This window comes from Jaculus jaculus, chromosome 11 (assembly GCF_020740685.1).
Source record: "Jaculus jaculus isolate mJacJac1 chromosome 11, mJacJac1.mat.Y.cur, whole genome shotgun sequence".
Classification (NCBI taxonomy): domain Eukaryota; kingdom Metazoa; phylum Chordata; class Mammalia; order Rodentia; family Dipodidae; genus Jaculus; species Jaculus jaculus.
Window position 1 is genome coordinate 56,958,484 of NC_059112.1, and position 19,731 is coordinate 56,978,214.

At 43.2% G+C, this 19,731-nt stretch overlaps 1 protein-coding gene across 3 annotated transcripts in view; it reads left to right on the forward strand.

Moving 5' to 3' along the window:
- The window catches only part of Nsd2 (nuclear receptor binding SET domain protein 2), a 118,985-nt gene that overhangs the window by 80,247 nt on the left and 19,007 nt on the right, over positions 1–19,731 (forward strand). For 2 of the 3 annotated variants that reach the window (XM_045161469.1, XM_045161468.1), the window contains 9 exons: positions 1,108–1,239; positions 3,409–3,532; positions 4,560–4,760; positions 5,553–5,732; positions 6,031–6,187; positions 6,327–6,532; positions 7,864–7,967; positions 10,721–10,990; positions 12,723–12,839. In XM_045161469.1, coding sequence (XP_045017404.1) covers positions 1,108–1,239; positions 3,409–3,532; positions 4,560–4,760; positions 5,553–5,732; positions 6,031–6,187; positions 6,327–6,532; positions 7,864–7,967; positions 10,721–10,990; positions 12,723–12,839 — 1,491 coding nt within the window. The remainder of the gene's footprint in view (positions 1–1,107; positions 1,240–3,408; positions 3,533–4,559; positions 4,761–5,552; positions 5,733–6,030; positions 6,188–6,326; positions 6,533–7,863; positions 7,968–10,720; positions 10,991–12,722; positions 12,840–19,731) is intronic. The other variant, XM_045161470.1, reaches the window with a different exon arrangement.

Genomic DNA, 19,731 nt, shown 5'->3' on the forward strand with positions numbered 1-19,731 from the left:
TTCACTGGCAAACAGCAAACCTATAACCTAATTACTAGTGATTAGTGAGTTCTATAGGAAATGTACTTTATATTTTGCTCTGTTTCATCTCCAAAATTCAGTTTTCAACACTTATTACCTAATGTCAGGTTAAAAAAACCCAATAACATTTTTTTTTTCGAGGTAGGTTCTTGCTGTAGCCCAAGGCTGACCTGAAATTCATGTCAATGTTGTCTCAGGGTGGCCTTGAACTCACTGTGATCCTCCTACCTCTGCCTCCCAAGTACTGGGATTAAAGGCATGTGCCACCACGCCTGGCTCCCCAAGAACATTTTTAAGTACCTGACTTATTTTATAGACAAAAAGGTTTTCTCTGTACCTGTTCTAAATGTTTCTTGCCACTGCTTGTTAAGGGAGAGCAAGCTGCTGTGTGCAGCAGGGCAAGGTTACAGCCTGATCCTAATGATCTCTGTTAAAATAGCAGAGATGGTGAAACACAACCTGTAAGTGGTTCTGCACAGATTCTGCATATCCCCCAAGCCTTTTCCTTAGACACCAATATTAACAAAGTAGGCAGATTGTTCCTTCCTTGCCTTTCTGTGGGGTGGGGTGGAGTGGATAAGCTGGGACCTGTCAGCAGTGGGAGGAGAAAGAACAGTCAGTCTGCGATGTGAGTCTGGATGACTCTCCTGAGCTTGTGTCAGCTCCTGGATAGCAACTTGCTTCTGGAAGAGCCGTATCTTCGACAGGAATAAGAGCACAGCCTTCATCTTGGTTCCTTTAAAAATTTATTTGGTATTTGGACCTGAACAGATGGGGTAAGAAAAGGCTAGAGTCAAGTTTTGAGCCTGTCTTAGTTCACCTATTAAAGATAATTGGATTTTTATAGTGTAATTTTTTAAAGGAATATGTCTTTTGTACATATATATATTAAATATTAAGTAGAATAAGGTCCACTTCTGAGTTTTCTACACAACTCTGTTGACAAGTTGTATTACCACCAAGCCAGATGGTGTGCATCCATAGTGTATCACTGGAAATGGGGTGGGAAGTGGGCCGTGTCCAAGGGCGTGGCCACTGGCTGTTTTCTGTGGCTAGTGAACTGTCATCCGCCTCCTTCATCTCCAGGTCTCAGACAGCCCAGGAGATGAGCCTTCAGAATCTCCATATGAAAGTGCAGATGAAACACAGACCGAAGCATCCGTCTCATCTAAAAAGTCTGAACGAGGAGTGGCTGCCAAAAAGGAGTATGTGTGTCAGGTGAGGGGCAGGCAGCATCTGAAATATTGTTGAGAGCTTCGCATGTAGCCCAAGGGATAGCAGAGTGAGTTTATAGGGTCTTCTTTTCTTCCAGATCTTCCTTTACCCCATCACCACTCACTGATTTTTTTGTTTGGTTTGTTTATTATTTATTTTTGAGGTAGGATCTTACTCTAGCTCAGGCTGACCTGGAATTCACTATGCAGTCTCAGGGTGACCTTGAACTCACAGCGATCCTCCTACCTCTGTCTCCCGAGTGCTGGGATTAAGGGCGTGCACCACCACACCTGGCTACTGATATCTTTTTGGAAGGGGTTAGGTCATTGGTACAGTTTGGGGATTAAGTTGCCTGAGTCATCATTATTCTTTCTGGGGCATGATTTGCATCTTATATGAACCAAGTATACAAGTACAGTTTAAAGTAGTATTTGGAAGTGTGTGCTGGAAGAGGTGAAATGCTAGTGTGTGGCTTCTCTGCTTAGAAGTACACCAGGCTAGGTAGTTGTGGGCTGAGGGGATGTCACTAGATCTGTGTCCCTACAGTGGCAGTGCATGGCATTCAAGGCCTGGGTCAGTGCTGTGCTGAGTGCTGACTCAGGGATTTTTTTTTTTTTTTTTTTTTTTTGCCTGTGTAATATTTATTTATTTGCAAGCAGAGAGTGAGTAAGTTTGGGCATGCCAGGACCTCTTGCCACTGCAAACAATAAAACATGTGCCACTTTGTGCATCTGGTTTTATATGGGTCCTGGGGAAGCAAACCCAAGCCTGTAAACTTTATGTGAGCTTCTTTTATCACCCCAGCCCTGGTTTTTGTATTTTGAAGCAAGTTCTCACTCTAGCCAGGCTGACCTAACCTCACTCTGTAGGCTAGGCTGGCCTGGAATTCACCATGATCATCCTACTCAGCTTCTTGAGAGCTTGAATTTAAGGATGTATGCTACCACAGTCTGGCTTGACTTCAGATATTTAAAAAAAACTTTTTAGAAAGTTTTTTTTTAATTTTTAATTTAATTAATTTATTTGAGAGAGTGTGAGAGAAAGAAAGAGAATGGGCGCACCAGGGCTTACAGCCACTGCAAACGAACGCATGCTCCACCTTGTGCATATGGCTTATGTGGGTCCTGGGGAATTGAACCAAGGTCCTTTGGCTTTGCAGGCAAACGCCTTAACCACTAAGCCATCTCTCCAACCCATTAGAAATATTTTTAAGGGCTGGGGAGATGGCTTAATTGTTAAGGGACTTGCCTGCAAAGCCAAAGGATCCAGATTCAATTTACCAGGATCTTCATAAGCCAGATGCACAAAGGTGGTACATGCATCTGGAGTTTGTTTGTAGCAGCTAGCAGCCCCAGACTGCCATTCTCTCTCCCTCTTTCTATCTGCCCCTCTCTCAAATAAATTAAGAGCTGGGTGTAGTGGTGCATGTGTTTAATCCCAGCACTTGGGAGGCAGAGGTAGGAGGATCGCTGTGGGTTCAAGGCCACCCTGAGAATACATAGGAATTCAAGGTCAGCCTGAGCTAGAGTAAGACCCTACCTCGAAAAAACAAGTATAAATAAATAAAATTAAATTAAAATTGAAAAATATTTTCATTGATTTGTGAGGAGTGGGGATAGGCACAGCAGGGTCTCTTGCCACTGCAAACAAACTTCAGATGCATGTGCCACTTTGTGCATCTGGCTTTACATGGGTATTGGGAAATTGAACCCAGACCAGCAGGCTTTGTGAAGCAAGTGCCCCTATCTAGTGAGATATTTCTCTAGCCCTTGACTCAGGTCTTGAGAGGGCCAGTTAACCTCTCTCTGCCATAGTCCTGCCTCATCTGTGAACTGTTGATTTTTCTACAGTTGAGAAATGGCCTGTAATCAGCTTTATTGCTGTCAACCTGTGGACGGTTGGGTGACTTCTGTGCTATGGGTTTTCTTAATGTTCAGATCTGATCTGATTTGAAATTATTTAGGATTTTGGTCTGTTGTTTCTTTAGCCTTTGTTGAGTGTCTGACCTGTTTCTGTAACACATCTGGATCTAATCTGATCCTTCCAAGCATTTTATTATGTGAAGGTGGTGGTTTTCATTTGTATGTAGAAGGGATCAAATTGTCCTCTGTGGTGAAAAGGGTGACAGGGGCTCCACTGGGTGTATTCATGCTGTCTTTCTGTTCTCTACAGCTATGTGAGAAGACAGGCAACCTCTTGTTGTGTGAGGGCCCATGCTGTGGAGCATTTCACCTCGCCTGCCTTGGGCTTTCCAGAAGACCAGAAGGGAGATTCACCTGCACTGAATGTGCCTCAGGCAAGTCCCAGCTTCAGAAGATTGGTCAATGGTGGTAGGGGGTGGGGAACAAAGATGATGTGCTGCCTATTGCCTCCTTTTGTACAACCTTAAGCTGGGTCCAAGACACTTTGTGGAGAAAGAGTTCCTCCCACCTACACTGTCTCCAGTATTGTGTGCTCCCCAGGTTCCCTTGCAGTAAAGGAAGGAGATTTCACTCCTTGAATAGCAGTGCCACTGGGCAAATAGTTCAAGATACAGTAACTAATGGAGTGAGGAGATAAAGGGTTGTGTGCTCTGTCACACCCTTCCTATGGGCTAGCCTGAGCCTATCTGAAGGCAGCTCCTATTATGAGGCACCTCCAGACAGTCCTGCCTAATTAATTTACTGGTAAGTCACAGAACACTGGCAGGAACACACAATTAATTCCTTACAATAACACAGTGTCGATCTGAGCTTCAGTTTCAAAGCAAAAATGGCTCTAAGCTCACCCTGAGAGGCCACTGCTTTTGCTCTGCTGCCACTCTACTGCCTCAAGTTTCATTGCACAGTCTGAGGTCAGCTGCATGGTGGCCTCTGCTGCTCATTGGCTGAGCTGGAGGTATCCCCTGGCTTTCATCCAAACATTAATGTCAAGAGCTACCAAAGCAACTTAACAGCAGTACCAAAGCACCTTAACTTCAGGTGCCTGTCTACCTGCACTCATAACAAGTCTTCACTGTAGTTGATGAGTGGCCCAAGAAGGAGAGGAAAGCCTTTCTGCTGAGGACTCACTCCCTTCCATTTCTCTCCTAGTTAGGCTGTGCAGTAAGACTTTCCTGTATTTCAGGTGAAGCTGGAGCTCAGATGGCAGCAAGGTAACTCCTGATGGCTGGATTTTTTCTGAAGAATTCTTGGAGACTAGTCAGCAAGGTTGGAAATAGAGCCAGAAGCTTTAGCAAAATGGGCTGCTCCAGAGGAGTTGCTCAGTTCAAGTGGCATAGAACTATAATTTAATTCTTGTTCTCTGTGCCTTTCTCTTTATCCCTTTCTTTAATCACCTGTTAGGGATTCACTCATGCTTCGTGTGTAAAGAGAGCAAGATGGAGGTGAAGCGCTGTGTTGTAACTCAGTGTGGAAAATTCTATCATGAAGCTTGTGTAAAAAAATACCCCCTCACTGTGTTTGAAAACCGAGGCTTTCGCTGCCCTCTCCATAGCTGTGTGAGCTGCCATGCCTCAAACCCTTCAAATCCACGGCCATCAAAAGGTACAGATGGATGCCCCCTTACAGCTTTGGTGTGGGTACACATGCAGCTTGTAAATGGTTCTGAAGTTGAGCCCATTAATGCCAGTTGGATTTGTCACCAAAGGTTGTGAACTCTCATAGTCTTTCATTTTTCTGTTGACTCAGTACAAAATAGGCCAAGAAAATCTTGTTAACATAGGACCTATACCCATTCTCTTGTCAGCATACCAGATAGCACCTTCAGATTTAGTTTTCAGAGGGGCATCATCTGAGCCATATCAATGGATTCTGTTTCCTCTGGTTTTAAAGGCCCTTCACATCTAAGGAAAATACTGTACCACTGAGCTTCATTCTCACCTGGGAAACATTTTGAAATTACATTACAGCTGTGCTAGTTAAGAGTAGCTGTGTTGGTTTGAGGAGAGCAGGTGATGTGTTCTTGGCACTAGGGCTTTTTCATCAGGGCATATTTGGTAATATCTAGGGACATTTAGAGGGTGTACTACCAGCATCTATTAGGCAAAGGTCAGTGATGCTACTAAACTTGGAAAGTGCCTAGGATAGTCCCCTACATATCTCAAACTATGGAGTACCTATGATGAGAAGCACTACTTGATTTGGCTTTAGAATAAGGCATCTTAGTGTCTGTTTTGTTCAAACATTGCTCCAAAGAACCTTTGCCCTAATGTAGGTAGTGTCTTCAAATACCTCAGGGCAATTTTATCGTTAATTTCCAAATTTCTAAGGCTCTGTGACTGCTGTCATAGGAGTTGACAGTGTCTGGGGTGTTCAGGATATGTTTATTGCCTTCAGGTAAAATGATGCGATGTGTCCGCTGTCCTGTTGCCTATCATGGAGGGGATGCCTGTCTGGCAGCAGGATGCTCAGTGATTGCTTCCAACAGCATAATCTGTACAGGCCACTTCACTGCTCGGAAGGGGAAGCGGCACCACACCCATGTCAACGTGAGCTGGTGCTTTGTGTGTTCTAAAGGTGAGGGCTAGTGCTTGTCTGCCATGCATGTTGCTCTGTACACAGCTCAGCTGATTCTGTTGCTCAACTTTCAGCCCTCTGAGGCTCTTGTTCTACATTTAGGATTAAATATTTATTAAATGTACATAATATTTCTAAACTAAGTGAATCATGCAGATGCTGGGAGAACTATTTTGGTGAAAATGATGCTGGTGCCATAGTACACTCATGCTTCAGTTTGGTGTATGCCATGGCTGCCAGGTGTGAAGAATGAAGATCTAGGCTGACCTGCTGAGTCTGTCCTATTCTCCTTTTGCAGGGGGAAGCCTTCTGTGCTGTGAGGCCTGCCCAGCAGCCTTCCACCCTGATTGTCTGAACATTGAGATGCCAGATGGCAGCTGGTTCTGCAATGACTGCCGGGCTGGGAAGAAGCTGCATTTCCAAGACATCATTTGGGTCAAACTTGGGAACTATAGGTATAAGACATAGAATTCTGTGCTTTTATGTCTTTCTTTGTTCAAATGTGTTTGCTTCATTTTACAGTATTATGTATTGAAATTATTGTTACTCTCTCTCTGAAGAATTTGTGAATCCTGTTTTTAATATTTATAATAGATGGTGGCCGGCAGAAGTTTGCCATCCCAAAAATGTTCCCCCAAATATTCAGAAGATGAAGCACGAGATTGGAGAATTCCCTGTGTTTTTCTTTGGATCTAAAGATTATTACTGGACACATCAGGCGCGAGTGTTCCCGTACATGGAGGGGGACCGAGGCAGCCGCTACCAGGGGGTCAGAGGTATTGGAAGAGTCTTCAAGAATGGTACGGAAGTTTCCCAGTAGACCATGAACAGCACTTTTTTTTATGCCATGTTTATCCTGATTTCTGCTCTTTTAAAATTTGATCTTTGTAAAAGTACTGGACTAATATTAAGCATTCTCTCTGTACTTTTGAACTAGAAAAAAAGTAAGTTTGTAGACTGCTATCTTTATTGAAATATAGAATAAGGTATACTATTTAATAACTTAATTGGTTTGTGATTAATTTTATTGAAATAAAATGAAGCTATTTTTAAGACATCTTTAGTACTAATTACAGACACTTTCTATACCTAGCCTTTGTTTAAGAGACAGATCTGGCAGAAAATCTTTCATTATTTGGATCTGCATTTCAGCTGTCTGTGGGTACAGTAGACATGATGGGGCCTTGGGGTCCTCAAGGAGAGTTGGGTGGGCATGTTGGCAAGGGTACTTTGTCTCTGATTCCAGCCAGGCTGGGAGACAAAGAAACAAGTGTGGTGAAGCTGGCCAATGACCTGGGCAGGAAGGAGACAGGATGGGGATATGGCTGCTTCTCAGTAAGAATTGGCATTTACACTCAGTACAGAGTGAATGAAGACAGTAGGAAGAGGTCCAAGTGCACACATGGCTCATATAGGGGTGAGCTAGAGCTATGTCATTGCTGATGAGATATGCCCTTGCAGGTGGGCGTCTGAGCTTTGAGAACTGTTGCCTTCTTGCTAAGAGTTTCTGGGGTGCAGAGCAGATGTCTCAGCATTTATGCTACTGGCACAGGTCTGAGTAAAAATGGATAAGCATCAAGAGATTCTTGAAAATCATTAGAAAGGAGAGATCCTGACAGTGCTAGGCAACCTAGTGAGTTTGGTGTGTCAGTCAGTTGGTGAGAGTGGTGTTCTAAGCTCCTGACTTTGTGATACTGGCCTCCTGCAGAGCTGAGCCAACATAGGCCAACCACAGAACAGGGCTTGAGCTGATGTTGGCTTGGGGTTGTCAGTGTGGCCTCTGCCGTGACCTGTGCTCATATTCCCTTCTCAGAGCCACTTTGATAGGGATAAAAGTACCTTAACCAATGACACTGCTGTCTTGTTCTTAGATCTCAGTGGGGGATGGGCAATGCCCAACAGAACCCCTCCCGGGGCCTCGTGCTGAACTGAAGCAAAGCAGCTCCCCAGTGTCTAGTCATTGAGAGATTTTTGATGCTCTTCTGTTTAAACATTTTGCCACACTTGAAGCACCTACCCTCTGCAGTGTTCTATAGCCTCTAGTTTCTTACCTAACAGTGAATTATAGAACTTAAGAAGTAGATGAGTTTATTTACTAAAATGTTTTTCTCATATCTTACTGACTTTCTAGCACTTCAAGAAGCTGAAGCTCGTTTTCGTGAAATCAAACTTCAGCGGGAAGCCCGAGAAACACAAGAGAGTGAGCGGAAGCCTCCTCCATATAAGCATATCAAGGTGATGGTCATGTCAGGATTGTATGTGCATGATCATGTGCACATGTGCACACTTGTGTGCATGTGTGTGTGCGCACATGTGTAAGATTTGGGAGCTGTCAGGCTATAGACACTTCACTTCATACCCAGGCCATGGCTGGTGGAGGTTTGGTCAAGAGTCATCTCTCTAGGCCCAATGTGGATGGCCACATGGTATATTGTAGACCAACAGCAGATGGAGTTGACACTGTTAATATGTCCTTTATAAATAGAGTGAATGCAAACAGGATCAGGGGTCTGTGTAAGGATTCAGTTTGCCTTACATGTGCAGCTTAGCCTGATAGCCAGAGAAAGGATAGGATGACAGTCCTGTTTAGGCTCCCTGGCCCAGGAGACATCCACTAGACCATACTACTCCCACCAAAGCAAGCTCAGAAAAGAAAGGCTCTCAATGGAAGCCACTCTTCAGCTAGACCATGGCTTTGTTGGCTGGAATCTAAACCCCACCTCAAAGCCTGTATAGTCAGGGACAGAGAGCAGGTGTTCCTGATTATATCACTGTTTCCTGTAGTGATTCCAGGGATCCCATCAAGAACTTGTACACATGGATCTAGTGTGGAAGGAAGTGTAGCCAGCAGTGGCTGTGTGCAAACCCTTCCTCAGCTTCTAATTTTCAGTGGGCTAGGGTCCTCAACTCCCATTGCCTAGCTAGGGCCTCTCAGCACAAGAGAGTGTCTGCTTTGTAAGTAGATCAAGTGCTTTGCTTTGCTTCTAAAGTCTGGGTTGCAGGCAATGTCTTTTTTTTTTTTTCTTTTTCTTTCTTTGAGGTAGAGTCTCACTGTAGCCCAGGCTGACCTGGAACTCACTCTGTAGTTCCAGGCTGGCCTTGAACTCACAGCAATCCTGCCATCTTTGCCTCTCAAGTACTAGGATTAAAACGTGTGTGCCACCAGGCTTGGCCAAGTCAATGTCTTTAACATTTTTTTCTTTAAATATTTTACTTATTTATTTATTTGAGAGAGAGAGAGAAAGAATGGTTGGGCCAGGGCCTCCAGCCACAGCAAACAAACTCCATATGCATGTGCCACCTTGGGTATCTGGTTTATGTAGGTACTAGGGGATCAAAAACCTGGGTTCTTTGGCTTTGCAGGCAAGTGCCTTAACTGCTAATCCATCTCTCCAGCCCTAATTTTTGTTGTTGTTGTTGTTTGTTTTTGTTTTTCAAGGTAGCGTCTTGCTCTAGCCCAGGCTGACCTGGAACTCACTATGTAGTCTCAGGGTGGCCTTGAACTCATGGTGATCCTCCTACCTCTGCCTTACAAATGCTGGGATTAAAGACATGTGCCACCACACCTGGCTCCAACCCTAAATTTAAAAAATTATTTATTTATTTGAGAGAGAGTCAGTGAGAAAGAAGGGGAGAGAGAGAGAGAGAATGGATGTGCCAGCATATCCAGCCACTGCAAATGAATTCCAGACACATGCACCATCTTGTGCATCTGTCTTAAGTGGGTAATGGGGAATTGAACCTAGGTCCTTATTTAATATTTAATGTCTTTTTATGATTGATTCCCAGAATCCATTTATAGGGTCAGAGATTATGAAAAATCTAAATTCTTTTTTTTTTTGCTTTTTTTCTCAAGGTAAGGTCTCACTCTAGCTCAGGCTGACCTGGAATTTACTATGCAATCTCAGGGTGGCCTTGAACTCATGGTGATCCTCCTACCTCCACCTCCCAAGTGCTGGGATTAAAGGCGTGCGCCACCATGCCCGACAAAAAATCTAAATTCTTGAAGATTATTTCCAGATTATTTTCCAACATGGTACCACAGCAGTGAAAGGGGTGTATTTTACCATATCTTCCTCCAGGCTATTTATTTCTGTTTTCATTTCTTTTCATTCCTGTGCTTCTATTTCTTGGATGTTCTTCAATTAATAATAAGTTAAAAAGTCAAGAGCAGAGACTGTGCCCTCCCCCTGTTCGTCACTATGTACATGACCCATGGTAGAGGGAGACTCAGGTGGCATGGCTGCTGAAGAGAGCTCTTGTCCTGCATTTGCTATATAAAGGAGTCACCTACATTTTCTCCTTTAATTTTGAAATAGCTTAGTTGGGTAATGTCAACTCTCAGTCATAAGTGAGGAAGACAAACATTAAGATAAAATGGGAAGATGGACTAGAGACACAGTTCAGTGGGTAAATTGCTTGCCTAGCAGGCATAAAGCCCTGGATTTGATCCCCAGGATTGCATACACTTTTTTTTTTTCTGAGGTTAGGTTTCACTCTAGCTCATGCTGACCTGGAATTCACTATTAGTCTCAGGGTGGCCTCGAACTCATGGCGATCCTCCTACCTCTGCCTCCCGAGTGCTGGGATTAAGGGCGTGCACCACCACACCCAGCCTGCATACACTTTTAGTGGTAGCACACCTGTAATTACAGGATTAGGGAAGTGAAGACAGGAGTATCAGTCCAAAGTCATCCTTGGCTAGCTGTATAATTAAAGGCCAGCCTGGGATCCATGAGACCCTGACTCAAAATACATACATATGGATTGAAATAATAGGAGAGGGCTTGTCATTCCAGCCCACCTTGCAAAGCTTCCAGTTCAGGATTGCCATGCGAGCCTTCTTTTTGAGAGAGCTATAAAGAGCCCTGCTGGGTTTTGGTGATACCATATAGCCTATGGAGATGGGTGGTGGTGGTGGCAGGTGGACAAAGGTTCAATGGCTCTCTGTTTATGTGGAGCCAAGACAGTTTGACTTTTTCCTACAGGTGAATAAGCCTTATGGGAAAGTCCAGATCTATACAGCTGACATTTCTGAAATCCCGAAGTGCAACTGTAAGCCCACAGATGAGAACCCTTGTGGCTCTGATTCAGAGTGTTTGAACAGGATGCTGATGTTTGAGTGCCACCCGCAGGTATGTCCTGCAGGCGAGTACTGCCAGAACCAGTGCTTCACCAAGCGCCAGTATCCCGAGACCAAGATCATCAAGACAGATGGCAAAGGATGGGGTCTGGTTGCCAAGAGGGACATCAGAAAGGTGTGTGCTGTGCTTCCTCCCCACTTCTAAAAAGTGATGGCTCACTGCTTGCTTAAATTTATTTACTGTGTTTTTGCATTTGTGTAAGAATGGCATTGAAAAAAGTTTCAAATTGAATTATTATATAATTAAGTATAAAATGTTACATAAGCAGTATCTATCAATGTTAATATTCATAAACTCCCTTGAAGTGTGTCTTAACACAGAATTGAGATGGTTCTTTTTTTTTTTAATTTTTATTTATTTATTTATTTGAGAGAGACAGACACAGAGAGAAAGACAGATAGAGGGAGAGAGAGAGAATGGGCGCGCCAGGGCTTCCAGCCTCTGCAAACGAACTCCAGATGCGTGCGCCCCCTTGTGCATCTGGCTAACGTGGGACCTGGGGAACCGAGCCTCGAACCGGGGTCCTTAGGCTTCACAGGCAAGCGCTTAACTGCTAAGCCATCTCTCCAGCCCGAGATGGTTCTTTTATGAAGTAAAGTTGTGTGAAGTGATCATTTTACTTAGACTAGAAGCCAGATGCTCAGGAGCTCAAGACCTTAGGAGGTAGCTCTTACTGGGGGTAGTCCCAGCATAATCCAGTATGAAATTTCTGAACACTAGAGACTGCTATAGCCAAATAACATCGAGTATGTAGAGACACAAATGAAAGTGCTTACTTATCTTGACACAGCCTGTGCCTGACATGCTTTGGCATGGTCTGGGGATCAATGGGCTCACATCCTAGGTCCATGACCAGAGTGGATCCAGCATAGAGAATACATAAGCTATAGCACTAGTCTCAACATTGACAAAAATGAGTGCCTTCTAAGCTTTATTCCTTGGCCTGTCTCAGTTGTTTATTCATCCATACTTGCTGTAGACCCTGTCAGGTTCTTCATAACCACCTTTTGAGAATCTGCATGTAATATGATTTATGTGAATGTTGGGCTAACAAATTGTGCTCCTAAGAGGCAAAATATTATAGGAAGCAGAGCTAGAATGCAGCTACTTTGAGACTTCTTAAATATGTTTGTCAAAAAGATAACTGTTTTTGTTTTGGTTTGGTTTGGTTTTTCAAGGTAGAGTCAGTCTTACTGTAGCTCAGGCTTACTTGGAATTCACTATGCATCCTCAGGCTGGCCTCAAACTCATGGCAATCCTCCTACCTCTGCCTCCCTAGTGCTGGGATTAAAAGTGTGCACCACCATGCCTGGTTTAAAAGATACTGTTTGTAAAAGATATATGAGATCATTTGAGCCTGGCATGGTGATGCACACCTTTGATCCTAGTTACTTGGGAGGCAGAGGTAGGATGATTGCCTTGAGTTTGAGGCCACTCTGAGACTACATAGTGAATTCCAGAGACCCTACCTTGAAGAACAAAAAAACAAAATGAAATATATATCTATATATTATATATATATATATAGATAGATAGATAGATAGATAGATAGATAGATATAGATATATATTTCATTTATATATATAGATCTATATCTGTATATATCTATATATTATATATAGATAGATATTTCGTTTATATATATAGATCTATATCTATATATATATATTTCATTTATATAAATATCTCATCATCATCATTTAGTTCAATTAATAAGGACTTTGTAAAACTCCCACCCTGAGGTACTATGCCATATATGGTGCCCTGATAAAGTCTTGATATCTTGAGCCCTGATATTGAAAATTGGTCACTATGTACTCAGTCATGATATTTTTCTGATTTCTAGGGAGAATTTGTTAATGAGTACGTTGGGGAGCTGATTGACGAGGAAGAGTGTATGGCAAGAATCAAATATGCACATGAGAATGACATCACTCACTTTTACATGCTCACTATAGATAAGGTAATGGGAATCATGTCTACTATTCATACATACATAATAAAATAATGGTAGAATCTTGAGTGTGGGCCCTGAGGTTTTGGACCCTGTGTTGTGGTGACATTCTTACTTTATATTTTTTTCCCTGTCTTTCTTTCTTTCTTTTTTGGAGTATCTCCACCTTTCCTTCTAAGTGCAGCATATCTTTCAATAAAGCTGCCTCTTGTCAGAGAGCATCCTAAAATCTAGGTGTGTGTATATCTGGCATAACATGGAGAGGATACCAAGCACTCTTGGTGGCTGAGTGTGCTTTTCATGGCCAGTAAGCTCAGAACCCAAATGGAAAGTAAGGTTGTATTTTAAAAAGCTAGATTAAGGGCTGGAGAGATGCCTTAGCGGTTAAGAAGCCTAAGGACCCCGGTTCGAGGCTTGATTCTCCAGGACCCACGTTAGCCAGATGCATAAGGGGACGCACATGTCTGGAGTTCCTTTGCAGTGGCTGGAGGCCCTGGCGTACCCATTCTCTCTCTCTATCTGCCTCTTCCTCTCTTTTTCTGTCACTGTCAAATAAATAAATAAAAATAAAAACAAAAGAAGCTAGATTAATAATAGTGCTTGTAAAGAAGATAGAAAATCATTACAGAACAGTCATTTTGAATAACAGCTAGGTAACATACTGGTAAGATCTTAGGAGAAAGGGTCCTGTAGAAATAGGAATAGTGCTGGGAATGGTAGCGCACGCCTTTAGTCCCAGCACTTGGGAGGCAGAGGTAGGAAGATTGTTGTGAGTTTGAGGCTACCTTAAGACTACATAGTGAATTGCAGGTCCGCCTGGGCCAGAGTGAGACCTTACCTCGAAAAACAAAACAAACCAAAAAAAATAGTAATGGCTCCAGGAACCTCAACAACTAGTCTCATTGGAAGTTTGGCTACTCTCTGGCTGTGGGGTGAGCACTGGATTTGCCTCAGTTTGTAGGACCTGAACCCTTCAGTGAGGTTAGTGTCATGAATGAAAGTAGAGTCTGGGTTAAAAAGAGACTCAGGAGATAGCCAAGCTAGGTGTTGTGGTTCATGCCTATAATCCCAGCCCTTGGGAAGGTGGGGCAGCAGGATCATGAGCTTAAGGTCAGCCTGCATTAATAGTGGGACCTTGTCTTAAAAAGGCAAGAGGTGGGCTAGAGAAATGGCTTAGTGGTTAAGGCATTTATCTATGAAACCTGAGGATCCTGGTTCGATTTCCCTAGGACCCACTTAAGCCAGATGCACAAGTGGGCTCATGTGTCTGGAGTTCCTTTGCGGTGGCTGGAGGCCCTAGCGTGCCCATTCTCTCTTTCTCTGTGCCTCTTTCTCTCTCTCAAATAAATAAATAAATAAAATATTTTTTTTTCCTAAAAAGCAAGAGGTAGAGAGGAAGATAAGTGTATGACAGAGAGACAAACATGCAGACTTGGAACAGATATGTGCTGCTGCAGATTTTAAAAAAAATATTTTTATTTATTTGCAAGCAGACGTAGAGAATGTGTGTGTGGGGGGGGGGGGAGAATTGATGCACCAAAGATTCTAACCACTGCAAACAAACTCCAGATGCATGCACCACCACTTTGTGTATTTTTGTGTATCTGGCTTTACATGGGCACTGGGCTTTGTAAGCAAGCAAGCACCTTTAACCATTGAGCCATCTCTCTAGCCCCTGATACGTATTTCTTGATCAGAGCCTGAGCCAAAAGTGGGAGATAAGGAGCTATAAAGGACATTTTTTGGGATAGTAGGAGAAATCTGAGCTTGGGCAGGAAGCAGTTCTAATGTCACATTTTTCAAGTGCTGAGACCACACAAATGGGTATTATGACTATGCAGGAGTGGAGTCAGACATTACAGATGGGGACGGGAGGGGAGATGAAAGTGCATATATGTGTATACACATGCCTACACCCACATATATGTAAAACAGAAGAAAAACAAAGCAGATGTGGTAATATTAACAGTGAGTATGAGTAGGGGCACACTTGTGCATTGTACTATTCTTTTTTTTCTGTGGGTTTGAATTTTTTTTTTCAATTAAAAGAATTGGTTGAAGCTTGGTATGATGATGCATGCCTGTGATGTCATCAATCGGGAGGTAGAGATAGGAGGATTGCTATTAGTTCAAGGCCACCCAAGGACTACATAGTGAATTCCAAGTTAGCCTGGGATAGAGCAAGATCCTACCTCAAGGAAAAAAAAAAAAATGAAAAAGGTATAGATCCTGGAGCTGGAGTACACAGTGCATCCTTTCTCAGACTCTGGCAAGGCACAGGGCTCAGGGCTTAGGAGATAAGGTATGAACACATTCAGGATGTGCCTTCTGTAGAATCAAGTAACCAAGAGTCACTAACTGTAATAAAAGAGCACTGCCTGACTGAGCCCCAGGAAGATCTAGCACCCTGTGTGGTAAAAGCTAAGGGGAGGATGCATCTGTGCAGATAGGAGGTGAGGGCTACAATGCTCCAGCAAGGGAGGAGAAGCCAGAGTCAGACACAATAGCTGATTATGTACAATTTCCCCAGGGGTGTGGAACACAGAATTGGCAGAGGCTTGTGTTTTAATCATAAAGTGGGGATCAGTGACAAGGCCTGCTCAGAGACTTTATGCTAACTATAGTTAAGATCACTACATGAAACCCCCATGCTGGGCTATGTCCTAGGAAAGGGCTGATAAATTTGTCCCAGGGAGCCACAGCAGCTTCTCTTTTATTTGTGGGAGAAGGAACATGACAAGGGCTTGTTTTTGCTTTTTGTTTATTGTTTTGTTTATCAAGGCAGGGTTTCACTCTAGCCCAGGCTGACCTGGAATTCACTATGTACTCTCAGGCTGGGCTCGAACTCCCAGTGATCCTCCTACATCAGCCTCCTGGAATTAAAGGCGTGTACCACCACATTGGCTTTTTTTTTTTTTTTTTTTAAAGAAATTGAAACCCTAGACTTATATCTTAATCATGTTTCAGAGTCTAAATTTAAATTACTTGTGTGTATAAGCAATGCCTAACGAGGTGAGGTGGCATGAGTATAGTCCCAGGAGGATCATGACTTCAAGTTCAGTCAGAGCTACATACAAGATCCTGTTCAAAACTAATGGTGGGGGGCTGGAAAGATTGCTCAGTGGTTAAGACACTCACTTGCAAATCCAAAGGACCTGAGTTCGATACTTAGTAACCACATAATGCCAGATGTACAAGGTGGCACATGCATCTAGAGTTTGTTTGCAGTGGCTGGAGGCCCTGGCTTGCCTATCTGCCTCTTTCTCTCTCTCCCTCAAATAAATAAATAAATAAAATAAATATTGGAGAAAAAAAAACTACTACTAATGGCTGGAAAAAGGAGTGGGTGATTGGTTAGGGTGTCTTTGGAATGCTGATGGTGTGCTTCTATGGTTTTACATCTTTTCCTTTTTTTTTTTTTTTTGTTTGTTTTTTCAAGGTAGGGTCTCTCTCTAGTCCAGGCTGACCTTGAACTCAATATGTAGTTTTAGGTGGCCTTGAATTCATGGTGATCCTCCTATCTCTGCTTCCCAAGTGCTGGGATTAAAGGCGTGAGGCGTCATGCCTGGCTTTTTTACAGCTTTACGAAATACAAATTTGGCTGGAGAGATGGCTTAGTGGTTAAGACACTTGCTTGAGAAGCCTAAGGACCTAGGTTCGATTCCCCAATGCTCACTTAGGCCAAATGCACAAGGTGATGCATGGGCCTAGAGTTTGTTTGCAGTGGCTAGAGGCCCTGGCGCACCCATGGTTTCTCTCTTTTCCTCTCTCTCAAATAAATAAATAGTTTTGTTTTGTTTTTTAAATACTAATTTAGGGCTGGAGAGATGGCTTAGCCATTTAAGGCATGTGCCTACAAAGCCAAAGGACCCAGATTTGATTCCCCAGGATCCACATAATGCAAGATGCACAAGGTGGTGCATGTGTCTGGAGTTCATGTGCAGCAGTTGGAGGCCTTGGTGCACCCATTCACTCTCTCTCTTTTCTTCAAATAAATAAAATTAATAAAAAAATTATTTTAGAAATACAGATTTATATACTGTACCACAACAACAACAACAACAAAACTGATGGCTAGAGCTGGGCACGGTAGTACACGCCTTTAATCCCAATACTTTGGAGGCAGAAGTAGGATTGTTGTAAATTCAAGGCGAGCCTGGAACTACAGAGTGAGTTTTAGGTCAGCCAGGCTAGAGTGAGACCCTACCCCCAACCTCAAAAACCAAACCAAACAAAAATCTAATGGATGGGGATAAAGCTCAGCAGTAGAGCATTGAGCAAGGCCCTGAGTTCTATCCCTAGTACCAGTGTGTATGTGTGGGGGCAAGGTGCATCTTTAAAACACAAATTGGGCTTGACATGGTAATTCATGTGGGCTTCCTGATAGAAGTAAAGATAAAGCCTATGATACATGACATACATTTAAATGGCTCATTGCCATTTCCTAGGAAACAGTCATCCTACCTAGATGTACATAAAACTTAGCAGGAGGTAACCTCCATAAGAAGTCCCTTTGCGCTGGAAGGTAGACTTAGTTTATGCTGAGAGTCTGGCTGCTTTCATTGTTGAGAGCTCTGCAGTCTAATGAGGGTTGCAGCTTTGGATGGAGTAGAGAGGCTATTGGATGGTAAAGCACATGCACTAACCCTGTTTGGGTTTAGATTTTATAATATGATAGCAGATACCTGTCCATCCCCAGCTCCAACCCTGAAGCAGGCACTAGGTTCTGTAATAGCCTGCTTGTGAATGAGTGAGTGTGTATGTGTATGTATGTAGGAGGGGTGGCAGTTTGGGTAGAAAGTACCCTCTCTTCCAGATATCTCAGCTCTGGGCACTGACCACAAAGGTGCAGAGAGGGGCATGACCACTGATGGTGTTCATCTTCCACTGTTTTAGGCCCTTCTTCCTCTAGCTGCTGTTTTCTCATTTGAAGGGTTACTCATTTCCCCACTTCATTTTCTTCCTTGGGGAGTGAGGCATTAAAAAAGGTGCAACTCAGAAAGGCCAAGAAGACACTTAAGACTGCAAGCTGGTCCCTTAGAATACAAAAATCAAGATAAATGAACAACGGCAAGGACAAAACTCAGCAAACCCAGATGAGGTGGAAATAAGATGATTTCCAGAGTTCATGTTACTAGATTCAAATGTCCTATTTATATCAAGATCATAAGGCCTACAAAGAACAAAAGAACGCACCATTCAGAGGAATACATTAAACCATCAACAACTCAAAAAGATCTCCAAGCAAATCTAGACAAAGACTTTAAAACTGTTGAATTCTTTTGCAGTGCTAGGGAAATCAAACCTTAACCCCATGCATGCTAAGCAAACATCTATAACTTAGTACCTTAATTTCTGAGATACAATCTTATTATATAGTTTAAAAACTGGTCAGGCATTGAATTGACAATGCGTCCCAGACTGGCATTGAACTCAAAATCCTCCTGAATCATTCTCCTTAGAGTTGGAATTACAGACATATGCCACTATGCCCTGCTGCATATCTCAGCTGCATAAAAAATGCTTAAAGAGGCCGGGCGTGGTGGCGCACACCTTTAATTCCAGCACTTGGGAGACAGAGGTAGGAGGATTGCCATGAGTTCGAGGCCACCCTGAGACTCCATAGTGAATTCCAGGTCAGCCTGGCCTAGAGGGAGACCCTACCTCAAAAAACCAAAAAAAAAAAAAAAAAAAAAAGCTTAAAGAGGGCTGGAGAGATGGCTTAGAGGTTAAGGCGCTTGCCTATGAAGCCTAAGGACCCAGGTTCAATTCCCCAGTACCCATGTAAGCCAGATGCATGGGGTGGTGGATGCATCTGGAATTCCTTTGCAGTGGCTGGAGGTTGTGGCTTGCCCATTCTATCTCTCTCAAATAAATAAACTTGGTGGGTTTTGATGTTGTTTTGTTTTATTGGTTTTCCAATGTAGGGTCTCACTCTAGCCCAGGCTGCCCTGGAATTTATGTAGTATCAGGCTGGCCTTGAACTCACAGCAGTCCTGCTACCTCTGCCTCTCCAGTGCTGGGATTAAAGGCATGCACCATCTGACTTAAATAAAAAATATATTTTTTAAATGTAAATTTTTTAAAGTATTTTTATTTATTTATTTATTTGAGAGCGACAGACACAGAGAGAAAGACAGATAGAGGGAGGGAGAGAGAATGTACGCGCCAGGGCTTCCAGCCTCTGCAAGTGAACTTCAGACGCGTGCGCCCCCTTGTGCATCTGGCTAACGTGGGACCTGGGGAACCGAGCCTCGAACCGGGGTCCTTAGGCTTCACAGGCAAGCGCTTAACTGCTAAGCCATCTCTCCAGCCCCAAAAATATATTTTTTAAATGCTTAAAGAACTCAAAGTGTTGGGTATGGTGGCACGTGCCCGTAACCTCAGCAACTTGAGAAACACAGGCACAAGGTTCAATGCAAGTTTCAGGTCAGTCTGGACAAAATCAAGGTCCATGGTAGCTAGGGCTACAGAGTGAACCCTGTCTGAAAATCAATCAATTAAACAAACAACAATTTAGAAGACACAAAGAAAGTCAAGAAAATGGGCCAGGTATATATATACCAGGTATATATAATACCAGCATTCAAGGGGCTGAGACAGAAGAATTGGGAGATTGAGGCCAATCTGAGGGGAGGGAAGAAACAGAAAAGAAAGTCAAGTACACAGTGTATGGCCAAAGTAGCAATAAAATAAGAGAAAATCAGAAAGAAATTTCAGGGGCTGGAGATATGGCTTAGCAGTTAAGGCATTTGCCTGCAAAGCCAAAGAATCCTGGTTCAGTTCTTCAGGACCCATGTAAGCTAGATGCACAAGGGGCACATGCATCTGGAGTTCATTTGCAGTGGCCGAAGGCCCTGCATGCCCATTCTCTCCCTCTTTCTGTCTCTCAAATAAATAA